The sequence below is a fragment of the Trichoderma gamsii genome (genome assembly GCF_001481775.2).
Source record: "Trichoderma gamsii strain T6085 chromosome Unknown Scaffold_13.2, whole genome shotgun sequence".
NCBI lineage: Eukaryota > Fungi > Ascomycota > Sordariomycetes > Hypocreales > Hypocreaceae > Trichoderma > Trichoderma gamsii.
The window spans coordinates 385,768-404,417 of NW_020171350.1; the positions used below are offsets into that span (position 1 = coordinate 385,768).

General features: G+C 49.0%; 6 protein-coding genes across 6 annotated transcripts; 3 read left to right on the forward strand and 3 right to left on the reverse strand.

Moving 5' to 3' along the window:
- Nucleotides 1-753: 753 nt before the first annotated feature.
- On the forward strand, nucleotides 754-3,001 carry TGAM01_v204563 (hypothetical protein; the record flags this gene model as incomplete). The annotated part of the gene is made up of 4 exons (XM_018804538.1): nucleotides 754-795; nucleotides 868-1,626; nucleotides 1,720-2,347; nucleotides 2,415-3,001. 4 exons carry the CDS (start codon nucleotides 754-756, stop codon nucleotides 2,999-3,001), a joined length of 2,016 nt encoding a protein of 671 aa, XP_018662351.1.
- Nucleotides 3,002-3,930: 929 nt separating this feature from the next.
- TGAM01_v204564 (NAD dependent epimerase/dehydratase) lies at nucleotides 3,931-5,111 on the forward strand (the record flags this gene model as incomplete). The annotated part of the gene is made up of 3 exons (XM_018804537.1): nucleotides 3,931-3,974; nucleotides 4,039-4,333; nucleotides 4,392-5,111. 3 exons carry the CDS (start codon nucleotides 3,931-3,933, stop codon nucleotides 5,109-5,111), a joined length of 1,059 nt encoding a protein of 352 aa, XP_018662350.1.
- A 123-nt stretch (nucleotides 5,112-5,234) lies between these two features.
- Nucleotides 5,235-6,256, reverse strand: TGAM01_v204565 (hypothetical protein; the record flags this gene model as incomplete). The annotated part of the gene is made up of 2 exons (XM_018804536.1): nucleotides 5,235-5,898; nucleotides 5,970-6,256. 2 exons carry the CDS (start codon nucleotides 6,254-6,256, stop codon nucleotides 5,235-5,237), a joined length of 951 nt encoding a protein of 316 aa, XP_018662349.1.
- Nucleotides 6,257-7,578: 1,322 nt separating this feature from the next.
- TGAM01_v204566 (hypothetical protein) lies at nucleotides 7,579-8,508 on the forward strand (the record flags this gene model as incomplete). The annotated part of the gene is made up of 1 exon (XM_018804535.1): nucleotides 7,579-8,508. One exon carries the CDS (start codon nucleotides 7,579-7,581, stop codon nucleotides 8,506-8,508), a length of 930 nt encoding a protein of 309 aa, XP_018662348.1.
- Nucleotides 8,509-9,027: 519 nt separating this feature from the next.
- TGAM01_v204567 (hypothetical protein) lies at nucleotides 9,028-9,646 on the reverse strand (the record flags this gene model as incomplete). Its single annotated transcript, XM_018804534.1, has 2 exons — nucleotides 9,028-9,125; nucleotides 9,196-9,646. 2 exons carry the CDS (start codon nucleotides 9,644-9,646, stop codon nucleotides 9,028-9,030), a joined length of 549 nt encoding a protein of 182 aa, XP_018662347.1.
- Nucleotides 9,647-16,541: 6,895 nt separating this feature from the next.
- TGAM01_v204568 (hypothetical protein) lies at nucleotides 16,542-18,198 on the reverse strand (the record flags this gene model as incomplete). Its single annotated transcript, XM_024549454.1, has 4 exons — nucleotides 16,542-17,268; nucleotides 17,378-17,605; nucleotides 17,708-17,995; nucleotides 18,092-18,198. The coding sequence occupies 4 exons, from the start codon at nucleotides 18,196-18,198 to the stop codon at nucleotides 16,542-16,544; spliced, it is 1,350 nt and encodes a 449-aa protein (XP_024405794.1).
- Between the last annotated feature and the right edge of the window lie 452 nt (nucleotides 18,199-18,650).

An 18,650-nucleotide genomic window follows, 5' to 3' on the forward strand; every position in this document is an offset into this window, starting at 1 on the left:
GAGATTGGCGTCCCCACGCCTCGACTACATCTATGCAAAACACAGGTAGGTAGATAGGAGAGTGGCAGGCGCAAAGTCTTATTCACTTGCTCTTAAACAATCGATGAAAAGATGATGAGATTTGGCGGCCAATTCACTGTATTGATTCCATCTTCGTGTCGTCAGGCATGAAAAAGCGCTTAGCGGCTACAGGTATGATGCTAGGCGCTTTCACATACCAATAGCCGTTCTCGCCAAAAAGTTGGAATGTGAGCTGACTCGGAAGGGATCCATTACTGAGCAACAAGAATTCTAAATCTAATCAAATAGCTAGTCATTCGGCATCTATTTTTGAGAGATTTTGATTCACGGAATGAGCCGCACCGTGCGCCCTTGTGACGCGCCTTTGTGAAGCGCCCGCTAAAGACCGCCTAACAGCAACAACACGCAGGATAGAGTGTAGATGCCAGAATGAGAAGCAGTACAGTAGAAGAAATAGACAGCGACGCAACAATCTATCAAAGATGATCAACAACAAACAGCATTGGAATATTCAGCAGTAACAACAGCGCGTGCAATACCTAGTATACACGCTGTGCTCAACATCAAGGCATGCGCCTCGATTTCTTGCTCGCAGATCAATGACCAGCTCCAGTCCCACATAGCCTCAGTGACGTCAACGGAAACAAGATAGCAACCAACTGGCGATAGACGAGATCTGAAGATCTGACGTCGGCGGCAAGTTGCGGATCTGGGCGCAACTATCGAGCTAATATGCAGATACAAGACGAGGGATGCTGCCCAGAGCTTGTTCATGTGTGTCTTCTGCAGTTGTCATCAATGGTGACGGCCTCTAACACGGATTCATGAGCTATACATGCAATACAGTCTGCAATGGCGGCGTTTGACCAGAATAGCGCCTCATCCATCTCGGCCCTGAGCAGCGAGCCCGAAATCGTTGAAAGCTACGAAGAACAAGTACCAACCGCCAGCCATGCCCTTGCCGAAGAAAGCATCCAAGCTGATGCCGAAAACAAGGGCGCCAGCCAGACCGAGCACGATGAGATCGAGGTGAAGAATATAGGATGGAACAAGGAGCCGCATCATGTTCCGCAGCCGGTGGTTGGCGGCATGAGGAACGAAGAGCTGTGGGTGTTGATACGACGATTCAACAAGCAAGTCTTTGAGGTGAGGAGCATCGAGAAAGCTCCGCTGGCCGATCTGGACATGAACATTGCAGAGGACAATGTGTTTTCTCCGGAGAAGCTGCGCGCGCAACTGGAGCGCCTGTACATGACGATCGCTGTGTCTATGATATGTCTCTGGAAGCACATTGCACGCCTGCGGTCGTGGAGAGAAGCAGAGAGAACGGCAGTGTTTCTGGCAGTCTACAGCGTTGCGTGGCTGCTTGATCTGCTGGTGCCCGTTGAAATCGCGTTCCTCATGTGCTTGGTCGCCTATCCGCCGGCCCGAGCCATCTGCTTCCCTCCTGTACCGCCGGCAATTGTCGACTCCAAGACAGGGGGCGTTCAGAAACCGCCGTCGGGAGTCCTCGCGTCTGATAGCTCCCTCACGGGCGCTCCTGAAAAGCACGAAGGCGAAGGCGTCGAACAGGAGGCACACAGCTTCGTCAACAGTGTTGCATCAGTATGTGCTGGTGTAAGCGACCCCTTTCTGTATCAGTTCCAGCCCGTACAGTGACAGAAATGGTAGCTGACTTTTGGTGTGCTGTGAATATAGGTAATCATCGGCACGAGTGCGGGAAAGCATCCTCAAGGCGATCCCCACGACGATAACACCGCTCCAGATCCTACAAACATCACTTCGGACGTATCCGCCGCCAAGGACTCTGCTGATGGACAAGATGTCAGTGCAAAGCATGACAGGACAAAGAAGCCTGTTTCCAACATTGTCTGGACCAACGTGGGGCCCATCATGCACATGCTTTCGGAAGTCGTTGATACCTGGGAGCGGTTTGGCAACGCCCTCAGCCCTACGCCTCCGTTCCCCGTCGAGCGACCTAGATTGACATTGGCTGCGTGTCTCTTGCCTCCGTTGCTACTGTCCTTCTTCGTGTCCTCATACATGCTGCTAAAAGGCATCGCATTTGGCGTCGGGTTTCTCTTTTTTGGCGACCCCATCATTCAGCCAGCGCTGCAGTTCGCCAATCGCACATATCCACGATGGCAAAAATTCATCGAGCTGCGGAACACAATTCTACGAGGCATACCGACTAATGCCCAGCTTGCCGTCACCTTACTGCGCATTGGCGAGAGGAACAAGGCGCCAATCCCGCCACCACCGACTTCCGATTTGCCGCCCCCGATCAGGATTGATTCAGAAGCTGCGGACCAGGTCGGTAACTTGGGTATGAATTCATCTCTGTGTGGCGTATTCTATGCTGAATAGCATGCTAATGATAAACCGGGAAATAGGTGTCACAGACGCCGAAGCGAGACAAGCGCTGCATCCCGACTTGGATCACGCAAACGAAGTCAAAGACGACAGCCAACAACGAAAGCCCAAACGGTCTCATCGGATTATCAACCTGCTCAAAGGCACTGCAAAGGGAGGCGTTGAAACGGCTCTTACCGCCGACAAAGCCAAAGCCGCCGTTGGCGCTGCCCAGGCACGGAATCGCCTGGGCGTCGTGAATAAACGAACAGTTGACGACCCTCCATCTGGCCCAGTCTGCTTCCCCGCTCGATGCGGCGGCAAAAAGGGCCATGCCTACATCACCGCAACGGCTACAAGCCCTGCGCTGAGTTGGACCCCCAAGCATGAAGACGTCAGCCCGGCGTGGACAGTTGCCATTGAGGACATTCGCCAGCTGAAGAAGGTTGGAGGCTTGGGGTGGAAGAGCAAGATTGTGGTCGGATGGGCGACACAGAGAGAAGTCGTGGACGGACTAGTTGTGAGAACAAAGGACGGAAAAGAGTATCATTTGACGGCCGTCATGGTTCGCGACGAGCTGTTTAACCGTCTGATTGCTATGGGTCATCAGATGTGGGAGGCATGTTGATGAATAATGTCGTGTGGCCTTGGCCATTTCGTTAATGACTGTAAAAATAGAAATGTATATGAATCAGCACACCTCTGGGGCTGCGCTTCTACTATTTATTATTTCATACTATTCATCCGAGTATAATAACTAGGAAGATAACGTGAGTTGTAAATACTGATGCATGGTGTATACCTGTACCATATATGTGGGCTAGAAGATAAGCTGTAAGATCAATCACTATGACTTCAACATCCATGTTTCTAGTCATTTCCGTATTATCCCCTATGATCTTTTTTTTCTATTTCTTTATTCTGTGACAGAATTTGTAATTGTTGCGATATTATTAATTAATCTCAACATCTACTCTTTCTTGTATCCGATCAAGTCGGGCGCAGCAACTCAAAGTGCCCGAAAGAAAAGCGGAATCGGTTCTAAATCGGCAAGTACAGGGTTACTTACAAGCTGTAAGTTGAAGAAGCAACTTTGGCCGCGTCCAAGACGTCTCATTGACGCCATTACTCAGCATCAGCGGGCCTCGATTGGGATTGGCCTGTCCGCTCCCGTCAGTTGCGGTGGATCCCGTCAAAAGTCAATCGAGGTGGCTTGCTCCACCAGGAGGGCAGTGGTATGGCAGGTTTGTCCGCCCTTTGGCTGTGATGTTGGTTAGTTATGTGCAACTAGCGACTAAGCTTAAGGAGTAGGGCGGTGGGTAGTGGATGCAGAAGTCAAGTTGAGGTCATAACTGAGATGATGAATTAATAATTGGGCGAGGTGTTGCAGACTAGAGATTCGTTGTTAACTGGAGTTTTACGCTGTGTAGCTTCTTGTATAAATAGGGGGTCATGGAACCGTGAAAAAGAATTCGTTTCGTGCTATCAATACAAGCAATTGGAAGCAGTTGACGATATTTTAATCACATCTTGATAATAATCAACACATACGCAACAATGGCTCCCAAGAAGGTCCTCTTCACCGGCGCAACAGGCTACATGTAAGTTTTGACAACCCATCAACAAATAGATAACATGACGAGCAATACTAACAAGGCATTACAGTGGTGGCTCTGTTCTCACTCTTCTCCAAAATTCAACTCATGCCGACATCAAAAACCTTTCCTACTCCGTCCTCGTCCGCAAGCCCGAGCATGCAGAGTACTACAAGTCTCAAGGCATGACACCAATCATCTTTAAGAGTCTTGACGACGATATAGAGCTTTTGAAGAAGGCGGCGAGCGAACATGACATCATCATCAACACTGCCAGCGCTGCCAGGGCGATTGGCGCGAGGGCTTTGGTTGAAGGGCTGGCGGAGAGGAAAAAGACCACCGGCGAACCAGTCTGGTTCATTCACGTAAGTGTTTCTAATATCTGCTTCTTCATAAACTGTATACTAATCTCTGTTTGTATAGACATCCGGCACCTCGAGCATCGGTAACCGCCCCGTTAGCAAAGTCTACACGCAAGAAGATGCCCCCTTTGAGTTCAACGACAAGACTCAGGACATCCACGAATACGAGCTGAAGCGCGAGGCTCACGATCCTTATCCTCAGCGTACTGGCGATGTGGCCACTGTCCAAGCAGGCGAGGAATTCAACGTACCGACTTATATCATCATGTCACCCACCATCTACGGCAACGGCACAGGAGCATTCAACAAGCGTTCCATTCAGGTCCCCTTCCTAGCTCGAAGAGCAGTCAAGAAGGGATACGCCGAGTACATTGGTGAAGGCGCAGGAGTATGGGACCACGCTCATATCGACGACACGGCCAAGGTGTATGAACTCGTGCTGGAGAAGCTCTTTGCAGGAGAGAACATTCCCTTTGGTAGAAAGGGCATTTACTTTGCTGGCAACGGACGCCATCTGTGGAAGGATCTTTCTGACGGACTCGCCAAGGCGGGATTTGCTGCCGGAGTGCTCAAGGAGGACAAGGCACGACCGATTGGGCTGCAGGAAATTACAGACGATACTCCGAACGGAAACTACCAGTTCTTGGAGTTGGGATTTGCCTCGAGATCTGTTACCAATGCGGTGCTGGCGACAGAGGTGTTAGGTTGGAAGCCGGTGAAGGGAGAGGCTGACTGGGAGAGGGGATTTGAGGAGGAGATCAAGGCTGCGACGGCCGAGTGAAGTTGACCGAGCACATTATGATGTAAAAGCAAATAGAACATGTACATTATCCTGAATTTTGAACAATTATACTACGTTGTTAAAACTGTTTATGGCTATTCTTTGCCTAGCAAACTTCTTGAGTTACTCTTCTACTCCGGTAACAACGATATACTTTTCGTACTCTGGCTTGAGGACAAACTTGTTCGCATCAGTACTAACGCTGACGTCTTGCCATTTCTCCAGAAGCTGAAGTTCTTCCCCTCGTCTCTTCATTGCATAAGTCAAGCAGTCTGATCCCAGGACAACGCGTGTCGCCCAAGAACGGCCCGCTGCTATACCCTGCCGCTGGATAACGTCCACCATTGCAGAGGCTGCTTTGCTAGGATCGCCGGGAGTAACCCACGAATGATCCGGAACGAAGAGTCCCATATATTGTCCAAAGATGTCTGCATACGGCTCAGATACAGCTGATGCAAGAGCAGAGCTAGAGTCTACTTCCACAGGAGCAGCATTATTGTCTTCCTCGCGGGGCTGTGCCAGACGAGTTGGAAAGCCGCCAATGTCGAATGCAACGCAGTTGATGCCCAAATGAGAGACTTCTCCGTGCAAGCTCTCGGCGAATGAGCTCAGGGCAGCTTTCGTCATGCAATAGTGGCCCAGAAAAGGGAGGCCCGCCCAAGCACAGCCTGAAGAAGTGAATGAGATGGTGCCGTGGCCTTGAGCGCGGAAGAGCGGTAGGATGGCCTGAGATGCGTGTAGCTGGCCAAAGACGTTGACCTGGAAGAGGTGGTTGACAAAGTTGTCGCTTTGTAGGCATTTTATTTAGAACAGTGACATGGTGTAGTTAAAGTCCATACTTGGAAAACAAGCACTTACTCGGCATCTTCAGCAGTCTTGAACCCGGATATACCAGCATTATTGATCAAAACATCAATGTGGCCGAATATCTCCCACGCCTTCTTCACCTGCGCCTCCACAATGGCCTTTCCAGCCCCGACGTCGAGCTCTAGGAGGGCAACATTGTCGGACTTGAGGTGGCCGAGCTTTTGTTCGACGTTTTTTCCAGAGGCAATAATCTTGTCCCCGCGAGAGATGATGTGGTCTACCAAAGCGGCGCCTATGCCGGAAGTGGTGCCGGTGACGAGCCAGACTGTTTGAGGCATTGTAATTCGAAAAGACGTCTAATGTAGAGCTTAAAGATTGTGTGCGCTGGCTGCAGACGCAAATGCAATGCTAATTGGAGATGGTGAGGCGGTTTGATGTCGCGAGAAGAGGCTTCATTTTATATTCGTGACATTCCATGTAGCGACCTATGTTACTTGATGTCTGTTTACGCCCTTAATGAGACCAAGTATCAGATTGAGACGTGATACAGTACGGACGGATTGTCCGTCAGAGTCCTGTGTTATAGATGGCCCTTGGAGTCTACGGCGTTGCGCGTAGAGATGAAAGCCGATAATTTGGTCCGCGGACGAACGATTTTGTCGGCACAAGTCACCAGCTAGCCATTCGACTTGTAGAACAGCTAGAAACGGAGCCTCTATTTAATTTTATGATATAAGACTGAATTTAGGGACTTTGCGGATTTAATGCATCAGCAACTAATAATGCAAACATGTAACTACCTTGCTGCAGTTTAACGTGCGCTTTGCTCCGTTGTTGCCATAGTTCAAGACATGGCGATATGAGTTCCGAAAATTACATCCATTTTGGATGGCCAGGTACATGTACAAATGCCCGACTTTCTGATCCCCTTCAAAATCTGGTCTGACTAGATATGAGTCTTCACCATGGCTTCTTCAATTCAGGTGATAATGACGGACGAAATAATCTCACATGAACGCTTATGCGCCGCTACCGCTGAAGCTGGGATTCGCATTCCCGTCACATAGCCTTGGGCGATCTGCGATAGCCAAGATAATCTTTTCTCTTCTATACCCCCTTTGTGCATTCTTACGCATCTCGCATTGTCTAGGCCTGCATCTCTTTGGCGTTTCTCATACCTCGGAAATGCTCGCAACATCCGAGAGCAGCGAACCTGCCGCCTCCGTCGATGACGTCAGTAATGGCGATATTCCGCGATGAGAATAACATGAACCTTTACTCGATTCATGGGCAGTTGACAAGCTGGGTCATTCATTACTACGGAGACGCTCATGAATTCGCCGTTGAGACACTGGCAGCGTTGAGAGAGCCGTGCTTGGACTGCAACAACACGAGCTATGCGGCAACATCACCCGCTATATGCATATCGTCTCAGCTCGCGGTAAACATCAACAAACCCCAAAGCTTATTACAATGCGTAATAAACCCGACTCCAATCCCCAAATCCCAGATCCAAGGATAGCAGCGGCCCAAAATCCTCTCCAGCCCGGCAAAGTCTATTCTCCAACCCCGCGCGCCCTTGGAGCAACAGCAGCTCCAGAGCCATCCGAAGCATCCCACTAGCTTCACTATAAACCATCACCAACACAACTTCACCACCATGGATTTCGCTCCCGAGCCCTATAATGCTGCTGAGTCGTCTTCGTGGCTCATCTGCCATACCTGCGGCACGCAATTCCCAACCGCTGATCGCTCCGCCGTCAAGACGTGCCACGTCTGTGACGATCCTCGCCAATATGTTCCCCCATCGGGCCAATCCTTTACGACCATGGCGGAGCTTCGGGATTCGGATCATCACAATGAGTTCAAGCCGTATGAGCATGATGAGCGCATCATTTCCATCCATACGTGTCCGAAATTCGCCATTGGCCAGCGCGCCATGCTGATTCGCACACCGGAGGGGAACGTTCTCTGGGACTGCATCTCGTATATAGACACCGAGACGATAGACAAGGTGAAGGAGCTGGGAGGGATCAAGGCCATTGTCGTCAGCCATCCTCATTTCTATAGCTCGCATATACAGTGGGCGAGAGCGTTTCAGTGTCCAGTGTACATTTCATCTGAAGATCTGCGCTGGACGACAACACCGTCAGCACATCGTAAGGCTCTCACCGAAACCGAGACAGACATCTTACCTGGCGTCAAGGCCATCAAGCTGGGCGGACATTTCCCGGGCTCCTCGGTGCTACTGTTTGACGGGCGGCTCTTCATCGCAGACACACTCATGACAACTGCAGCAGGCTTGGGCAAATGGGATATCGACGCCCTGGGAGCCAAGCGAGAGAAGCCTCCCGGTCTGACCTCATTTTCGTTCCTGTGGAGCATCCCAAACTTCATCCCGCTGAGCGCGGATGTGATTCACCGGATGTGGGGGATCCTCAAGAACTACGACTTCAGGGCCACGCACAGCATCTTCGAGGGCATCGACATTGAGGATGAAGAGGTCAAGGCGAAAGTGCTGGAGAGCATGAAGTTCCAGACTAGGGCAATGGGCTTTACGGCGCATCCACTTTTGAATGAAACGCTGTGATGCGATGGGCATGACTTGACTTGGCCAAATGTAACACACATACGTAGGCATGCATTGTAACATTAGCATCGGATACATCATCACCTGATTACGACCACGCGTGTTTTTAATTTAATTTGTGATTTTTTTTTCCATCTAATATGGTTGTATTGTAAAAAGTAGAAGCAAGAATGTAATTTGCGAGCTATGTAAGCGCAGAGGCTTCAATCTGAGCTGCAGTACATGTTGTATGTAAATGAGGACAGGGTATCTTGAAATCTTAATATGTACAAAAAAAAAAAGAAAAGAAAAAAAAAAAAAAAAAGGAGAGATGATAAGAATGAGAAGAAAATTCAAATGGCCCAGCGCTTCGTCCAGTAGTATTTTATCCATCCCAAACGCCTCTTGTTTAAACAAGAACAAGAAAGAATACCCCGTCGTGTCGTCCTCATCCACCGCGACCCATTTGATTAGACGAAATCCGGCTCTGAGGTGATGACAATTTGCGGTGTGTGTGTTTCGGATCAAATAGAGAATAATTTAATGTCTTTGTTGGAGGCAGCGATTGAGCATCTCCCAGCCCTCATCGGGCAGATCGACCACAGAGTCGTTGAGAGTGTCGAGGATAAACGGATTTGCTGTAAATTTCAAATGTTAGCAACTAAATCTTCAAATTTGACCGCTAAAGTAGCAGCTGTGATAACTTACGCATTAAAGAGAGAGCAATATCTCCAGCTGTAACAGCCAAATCCATCCTCGCTGAAGTGTAGCATCCATATCGCTCCTGCAGCTCCAACATGGTCTTCCACAGCTCTTTGGTTGCATCGGGGCTCATTCCGCCGCAGCTGCGCATGGAGCTCGTGCTCCCCTGGCGGCTCCGCTCGTACGCGGAAGGGGGATGACTGTCGTGCATGTTCATGTTCATGTTCATATGCATATTCATATCCTCGGCAGAAGCTGCTGTGACGGAAGCAGCAGCAGATGAAACAGAGATGATGGACGAGTTGCTGGCGCTTGTGGCAGTAGCCGTGGTGATTGTGGTGGCCGCGGTTGTGGTGGTATTGACGGGGATGATGGACGTGAGCTGGCCGATTTCAAGGTCGTCGCTGAAGGTGGACCACTGAGAGCTGATTGATGAAGACGAGGAGCTTCGGCGCATTGTATGCCTCAACGATGCGTGTGTGTTGTGGCGGATCGGCAGGCTTTTTGCAGAATCCGGCGTGTTGATGGCTTTTCGTTTGGTGTTTCAAGTGCCCAGTCACGGCGGTAAGCAGCAACACCAGCAACGGCAGTTGTGTAATATAGAGAAGAGAAGAAGAATGAGACTCGGATCGAGGCAGATTATTATAGTCTACAGTCAGACCACTGGACAGTTCAAAGGGGAGCAGCAAAGACAGGTCCAGCCGGGAGGTGAGGGGCCCGGGCCTCGACTTATACGCACACGCAGCAGCGTCGCCCTGCCAAAACGGGACGACACCCAGAGCTCAGCATGATCCGCCCTGGCTTGCCTGACGTCGATCCAGGATGGCTGTCTCAGTTCCCTCTCGGTGGGTCCCGATGCCAATGCCGGAACTGCGCGCAGCTGGGCTGGGCTTGAAGCTTGAATACGTGGCTGGCACCAGTCATGCCAACCTCAGATGGGAAACACTAAGGGCCTTGTAGCCACCGAGTAGCCGCATGTACCCTCCGTGAATCGAGGTCGGGCTTGCAGTAGCCTGTCTTCGTATTGTGCGCTGAACGTGGCCTACGAATGAGGAAAAAATTCTAAAAAAAGGAGTCATCCTCAACAAAGGGAAGGAAGAGAAAAAGTTTGCAAGCTGGAGCCCGTGGCTTTCAGCTGCTTGGGTGTGCATTTCCACCACACTTGACTACTTGCGTCGTTCACGTTCCTGTGCCCCTTGAACTAGCATCGCAAGCTTCAAGGCACGAAACGGCACGCTTTTACTGTACTCTATAGATGCCCTATTCCGGGATTCCCTGGGGCCCGCCTTTGTTTCGTAGGGCTCATTTTTGCATTACAAACCTCGCCCAGAGGGGCAAGAAGGCAGAGACTAATAAGAAATCATCAGCCCAAGGAGAAGAAGCAAAGCAGAAGAAAAGAAGGGAAAAAAGAAAAATTTTCTGCTGAGGCGGCACAGGTACGGGCTGGTGCCGTCACGAACATCGCCAATTGGCTCGGTGTCCAGGGATTTAATTTGCAAAAGTCGAGAATGCGTGACTAAAAATGGATGCTCCGTCGAGTCACCAGTGCCCAACGCCAGACCAAGCAAGGGTTTCGACTCATTCGAGAGCTTGCAAGCGCCAGATGTGACCCCCAAGTGCCGACGCCGTTTCAGACCGGGACGGCATTTGCTGGTCAGGATGGGATGGGACGCATCCACGTAGGAATAAGTACCTCGAGTAGCATCAATGTAGAGAGAACTGTAGCATCGAAACGAGACAAGACAAAGAGACGATACGACGGCTGAAAAAAGCGGTCGCCGGATGGGGCCACCACACCATCCATCGCCGCATTTCAGACGACACGCTCGATCTGTCGACATTGGTGCAAGGATGAGGTGAGGGCCCGTGGACAGGACGACGTGACCCGGGCGAACAGGGGGGTTGATTGTCGTGGATCCTCGAAGCATCGCGGCAAGAGTTGACGTCTTGTGCGTGGTGTTCGCGATTTGATTCATTCTGCCATCATGATGAAAAGCTTTCACGAGTCGCCGTGACCTCGATCGTGATGGACGAGGAACATTCCGCAACCCAGCGGGAGGGATGGCAGGGCAATCATACGACCTCCATGAGCGCGAACATGTCTTGCCGCATCAACCGGCCGCAAGTCAGATCCGACGCGGTGAAGCCGTCGTAGATTTGAAATTGATTTGAGATGCATGACGAGAAATAACCGAGGGAAAAGCGCTCTTCAAGTTTCTCTGTGCCGCCACATGATCATCTTGCTGTGTTCATGTACTGTAGTTGATCTCCCTACTGATAGGCAGCCGTACTCACAATGTATTTGTCTCATAACGCGGCGGGCTCATGCATACATTGCGCATACATGCACACTGGCTCGCATCTTGCATCTCCCATCTTTCCGTAGACCGCATCTACGCTCTACTAATCCGAGCAGCGGCAACAGCTGACTGAGACATGCATTTCCTTCGCTCTCCAAGCCGGTCCAATCGCAGACCCCTGCAGCGCAAAAAGGACGACTGAGATTTCGTTTAACACACTTAAAGAACGGCAATAAGCGACAAGAATAAGAAGCTTGATGAATAGCCGGAGCGGGGGGAACAAAGGCGCTGCTGATCTTTTGCCGTTTGCATCACCTCCCATCTACACACTAATCACAGCGGATTTCCTTGTTCAGGAAGTTATCATGTACAGTCGGCACGATGCAACATCGAGTTGAAAAAGCTTGTCCGGCGTCGGAACACCCTCGGAACAGCCAGCTTAAGTAAGCCCGTTCAAAGTCTTTACCGCTGAGCGAACGAGACAAGCTTTTTGCAAAGCTTTGAATCATGGCTGCTCATTGCCTTGTTGGGCTACTGACACAAGAGGAGAAAAGAATCATGTGAGGGCCCGGATGCACGCGGGAGGGGCCTTGGAAGCTTTTTCAAGTGGGCTCTTTTCGCGTCGGGATCCGAGCTTGGATGCCTGGGATCGCGTAGCAGTTTCTCCAGTTTAATCGAGTCTGTCAAGCTTAGTTGACGCCTAGTCTCTTTGTTGCTGCGGTTGAAGTTGCCAAGACGGTTACTTGATAGTATCGTCAGCATCAAGTTATATGATGAAACGAAACAGCCATGACACAATTGAGGAGGCAATGCTATGCAACAGCAACCTCCCTCTCCGCCCTGACAAAAGGAGAAACCGTTAGTTTGTAGTGTCCAGGGCACATTTCTAATTCTCAAAACCTTAGCCCTTCGCATGGGGATCGCTCGGATAGCAACAGCCCTTCCAATATTAAACCGTGCGACGGCCATCCCGACTTTCTGGATCGGCTTCAGGGTTCCGATCGAGCCGTTTCAGCCAACAAATCGACCTCTTCAGATTCCCAGCAAAGGCGTCAGGCTGCATCCTTTGAACCCTGAAATCCCGGCCCCAAAACGTCGACGCCTGTGGCCTAATTGTAAGGGTCCCAGAGGCTGATGCTCGCCCAAGGCCAAGCCACGCCCGACCCTTCCGTACTCCAAAAAGCAGCCAAGCCGCGAATCGACGAATGAGGCGGACGGATATTGGTAACATGATGCCCAGCTCGACGCCTCAATTTTTGATTGGGAGCAGCTACACGTGTGCAAGCGCACAATTGATGGCCCATTTGCTCGGTTACTGGGACACGTATACAGGGCATAGTGGCTTGATCCTATCAGCTTGACGTGTCCAGACATCTGAGAGTACTCTCTTCTCCAGTACAAGGAATGCAGTGCAGGTTTCAGCCGCAATTCAAATTGCTTACCGCTTAAGCGTATCTCATGTCAGCCGATAGATCCAGGCCAGCTATGAGGAATACACAAAAACGGCGTATAGCAATTCGTCCAATCCTGCATGTCTAAGCCTCCAAATGCAATCCTTCTGCAGGCCCAAGCAAACAAGAACCAATAGTGACATTGGTCTACTTCCCACTACCTTTCATCCCAATAGTCACAGCCAATTCTTTTGCCACCTGGCTGCTGTTGCTATTATTCATCAGGTAGGGCTGAGTAAAATCAGCCCATCAGCTTACCTGCAATCGGGATAAGCCCTGCCCATTGACCTCAATCTTTCCGCCGTGCCGGTAACGCGCCATACGCCACTTGGTGGCAGCTCCCCCGCGTTCAGGCGTTTAGTGAAGGTTTCCAATGGCTTAGGCATTTGCGCTGCGTATGGCTGGAGATACGCCATATGTTGCATGTGACCAATATGTCGTGAGTCAGGTTCACTCGTTAGACATGTGTCTTCTCAAGCAGTGCCTAGCAGCAGCAGCACCCTATCTTTACTATCGCGTGGATCTTGGTTATTGTAAGTTTACATCTAAATGCTGGTGTTTCTCTCCTCGTTGTAGAGGAAGGTTGGCAAGATTACATCCTTGAGTTTACAATGATACTGCCCTACATAGAAATCAGGGTCAAATCCTGTTTCGTGAGTCATCATATAGTACATGTAACTACTGTACAAAGAGCCGCCTCTGGAGTGACGGTGAGTCCACTGCTAGAGTGGGATTTGACGTAATGCTGGAGCATAATAACAGCCATCCGCGGTTTGCCCCAAATCTTAACGCTAGTTCCCGTCGGTGGCAGCTGATATAATGTCTTGGTTCTTCTTATATTGGACGCTTCGACCGCGTAACTAATGCCAAATCTAATGCGGTGATTGTTAATCGCAATCAGTGATAGGCATTGTTTACGCGCGCAAAAGAGAAGATAGATACCGTGTATACACACTCTATTGGCATTACTTCCTTCACTTTGTGATTCAATGAGTAAGAGTAATAGATACAGCAAGCATGGATTAGCAGAAGTTCCTTTGCATGTCAATAATACTTCAATGAAGCAAAAAGGAAACGTCTTGGGAAAATCTTAAGAGCAAAGCTTTTCGCTGTATAGTTTTTGAAGAGGGAAAACTAAGCTCCTCTGCTGGTAGCAAAGTAAATTCAGCACGACTAGGTGTGTGCTTGGAGATACTAGCCAACGATGGTGTACTTAATCTATTATTTGTCGTTGTAAGATAATTTTAAACAACAGGAAACCGGATGTAGGACGAGATATATCATATTGATAATTTAGACGCTTGTGAAGCGCAGGAAAGGATGAGTGTAAAGAGTGATCAGCCACGATCTTTATAAAGTAATGGCAGAAAGATGTAAGGTAATACTAAAACTAGGGAAAAATTATCCAGCATCTCAGTTCTATTATCTAACACTCTAGCTATAGCACAGGCTACTACTGCCGTTACTACTTTCGAGACGAGATCGCACCGCGATAAACGACATCCCTGATCCTCCGGAGAAAATTGGTGTCATCGAAAGTGTTTTACTTGGACAGACTTCCTTAGCATCTTGTCCGCCTTTATTTTCTCGAGGGTACTCAAGCCCCGACTAGCCATAGATATATACTGGTAAACATAAAGGTGGAATTGAGCCCCCGCTCCCTATCTAAGCAGGAGCCTTACCCAAGCAGGAGGCCGCTCTATCCTCCTTGCAGGACTGCGAAGTATTCACAGCCGTGGACTTGAAAAGGATTTCTGAGCAGCCGTTCGTAGAAGAAGACGAATGGAAGTTGCCTTTCCTTATTTCATATCGCTGCCGCGAACGTTTCACTGTCAGTATCGCTACTATTGCTGTAATTCAGTATATGTTATAATTAGATACCTATAAGATATGTAAATTGACTCACTATCAAGCTAAAGCTGGGGTGCTGGAGAGCTTTCTCTATCAAAATAGCTCGTGCTATAATACAACAGCACTTCTCTTTAGCAGAGCTCATCCAGGCGGAGAAGTTATCGGTAGGCTGCTAACACAGATGAATGTACTGGCATAAGCGAATGTCTAGAGAATTTTCTAGAGCACGAAGACCAACTCTGTGCTGTCAAGCCAAGTATGGCAAGATTCCATCCTACCTAATTACTGCACGTTAATTCCCCACGACAGAACAAAGAAGAGCCGCACTCGGCGTATGTCTACATGTACCGTATACTGCGCCTTCGACTCGTTTTTGAAACATCCCCCCGTACTTCCATCTTTCTTTATCTTTTTAGTGGATAGTCATAGATTCCGGTAACGTGGTTCATAATCGTGACTCCGTTATAAATCTCTTCCATTGGTGCGTTAAACGACGCGCGGCCGTTGCGGAGGATGGGATTGACAGGGAGGTTGTGCATGGCTTTGCGTAGCTAGTGAGGGCGGACATGATTGACAGAAATTAGTCCAGCAATCACAATTATCGTATTCATGATAACGGAATCGACTACTTATAAGGGACTAATCAGTTACGATTGACCCGGTACCAAGTTCCAGCATCGGCTTTCTGAGTGACACATATTTACCCAACAAAGGTTCAGAAATATAATAAGTCTCCTTAGTGTTTATGATGCTTAATTCATTCCCATTGGTTTTCAAGAAGTCCTTCTCCAACATAGTATTGCTTTCTTTTTTGATTGCTATTGTAGATTTCAAGATGATGCCCATTCTAGATTATATCCGATCTTTACCATAGTCGCTCGCTCGCCACAAGAAAAAAAAAAGATAAGAATAAGACCATAATTCCGCAGACATGTCTGAGCAAGCATATTACGCGCATTGAGAATCGGCGGATAGATTCCTGTTCTAGTTAGAGGTGTTGAGGCTCAATGAACCGATTCGGAAGGCTGTCTGATTGCCAGCCGCATAATGCTTCTAGGAATGACAGTTTGCCTGCTGCCTAGATTTAGTATCCGCAGCTGCATTCTGGAAATATTCCAAGTGGTTAGAGTCATCTAAAGCCTGCAAAGGAGCTGGGGCACTTGGTAGACCCCTGTACTCTCGCTACTATGGTTATAGTTAACGGGCAAACCGGAGAAGCAAAGGTACTGCATTTATGCCCGACCAGGATCATATTCCCTCATGGAGGAATTCATCCGCCACTCCGCACCTATATCTACCTTGAGACTCGTCGTGACTTCACAATTATCTTTTACTCTCAACATTTTGTTTCATACGAAGAGAGAAGCGATCAGTCCAACGTTAATAGGAAGATTTGACATGCTAGGATGCCAGATTCAATGTGGGACGCAGCAAGTCACTATATGAATATTGTACTAGTTATTCATTTGGTTTAAAAACTTGGGAGATGAGTTAACGACTAAGCTAGACGCATCAACAACTTGGTTGATTGGTTATAACTGCGCTTCACGGCGCCAAAGTAGGTATGCCTATGTTAATCATAGACACGTGTTTACTATCGCTAAGTAGTTCCAGACAAACTGCGCCCTGCTTTGTTTGCTGATTCAAATGCGTGGTAAGGTATTAATACAGTGGAGTGAGAAGGAGAAAACGTAACTGAAGAGAAAAGAAAGAAAACAAGAAAGCCAAATGGTGGCAGCACGCTCGCTAACTATGCTCCAGGAACCTCTTTCTCTCGTCCAAGTTGCTGATACGCAGACACGCTATGCAGGGGAAAGGACATAATCTCTTGGTATGCGTGAAGGCCATTACATCGCTGGCATAAAAAACCAGGATCGTCTTTCAGAATGCTGCAGATTTGGAGTATTGCCCTCAAACGATATTTTGCGAATAAAGGAACGTCGATCCTTGGGAGCGCTGTTGTAAGCGCGACAACCACTGCATACATGTGCAGTAGGAAGACCAGCATGTAGGGGCTCTTCTTGCTGAGAGACACAAACGATGCGGCCGGGCTCTTCACGAACCATGCCGTGAAGGGATATATTAATCGATACTGGTCTTCTGCAGTAATGTCGGAGCCGAGTCGTTCATGGACAAGACGCATCACGTCTCTGAGCTGCCGAAGTACTGCAGAGAGATCTCGATCGCCTTGGAAACAGAATGCCAATCCGTTCACAGAGTTGACTCCTTCAGCTAGGAGTTTCTTGACAATGGCGAAGCGGTGCTCGACATCCCCAGTCTCCGGAGGCGTTGCCGCTGCCTGTTCTTCGTTCTCGGGGTCAGGAAGCTCATATGTGAAGATCCTGTGGAAGGCTGACCGCTCCAGCCAAGGCTTCATTCGATTCGCCACCTGCTCTATTGTGAGCGGTGTTGTAGACAGGACGATGCTCTCGAGGCTTACAGTGGAGATGTTTCCCGCAAGGGTCATTAAGGAGCGCCTGTTGCAGCACCTGTTAGCCTAACTGTGGCCTGAATCCTTCGAGAATGCTTTCGGTTTGATTTTTATAATGATAGCACTCGGAAAACACTCGGTAATAGTATACTTACGAGTCCGACATTATGTATGAACATCCCAGAGAAGCCGCCAAGATCGCATCAGCATTTTCTTTGGAAAAGCTGCCCATGGCCCGATACAGTCCATGAAGGGCCTGCTTCCGGTAGTGGAACGCGTCTAAGGAGGCCTCGTGTGATTTTGTAGTTACTGCAAGTCGTTGTGCTGACGTCGCGGCCAAGGTATGCGCAACAAAGTCGAATTGTGTTGCGAGTTGAAATAGCCTAACAACTCAGCAATGTCAGTCTCAAATTCCCATTATTGATGGCTTTTCCTGTAAAGTAGCAACGAAGATAGTAATATCAATTGACGCTGGTTGCACTCACACGCCCATTTCACCCCATAAAAGGCAGATATCGTTCGTATTGCTCAGCTCGAGAATATTCGCGACCAAAGCCATTTTGTAGATATACCGCAAGTCCTTCATATCCATATTGTGCCAGCTCAGTGAAGGAGCTAGAGACATGAATGGCGGTTGTCCCGTTTCTTTCCATTCTATGCATGCATTTTCAATGTCTTCCGGCCACCAGAGCGAAGGAGTCTCCTGTTCAGGCTCTTCCTCTGGAGGCTGATCAGGATATTTACACGGTATTTTGGAAGAAAGACATCTGTGACTATGAGATTTGTTAGCTCTTCTTTCTTGCCAATACGCATTTTCTTTTTTTCCTCTTCTTGGTCGAGCAAAATCCAATGACTGTTGATGGACGAACCAGGTTGGGCGATATTCGTCACATTTGACGTGCCGCTGCTTACACGCCTGGCAGCCAAACTTTGATTTCGTGTGGCTTCTGCGAAGCACTGGCTTAACCGTCGTCATGATGCCAGCCGTTGAGGCTTTCTCCTCTTGTTGACGACTAGACTTTCAAAATGGGTTCTCTCCTATCCATTAAGAACTAATATCCCGACTCCCTCTCGTCGTTCGAGATAGGGCAAATAGGCGCTTGTGGGGCCGCGTTGCCACAACTTTTTTCGGCGTTAGGTTGACTCGCAAGGGACAAATTTCCTCGATTTCGTAAAGAAGCCCGTACCTAGTGGGAGAAAACCCGCGGATCTATAGTTACTAGATCTAGGCCAGCTGTGTGGATAAGACTCAGGATCTGGGCCCCCCTCCCCTGCTACATGACAAATGCAGGACCGTTGGACGAAAATAAAAATGCCGCTAGGCCTATTCTCTGGGCAAGCTAGTGCAGAATTTGGTACTTTGTATTTCTTGCGTTCCTTGGGGGATACTGTAGGAGGACCCAGAGTAGTATTGAAGAGCAAAACGAA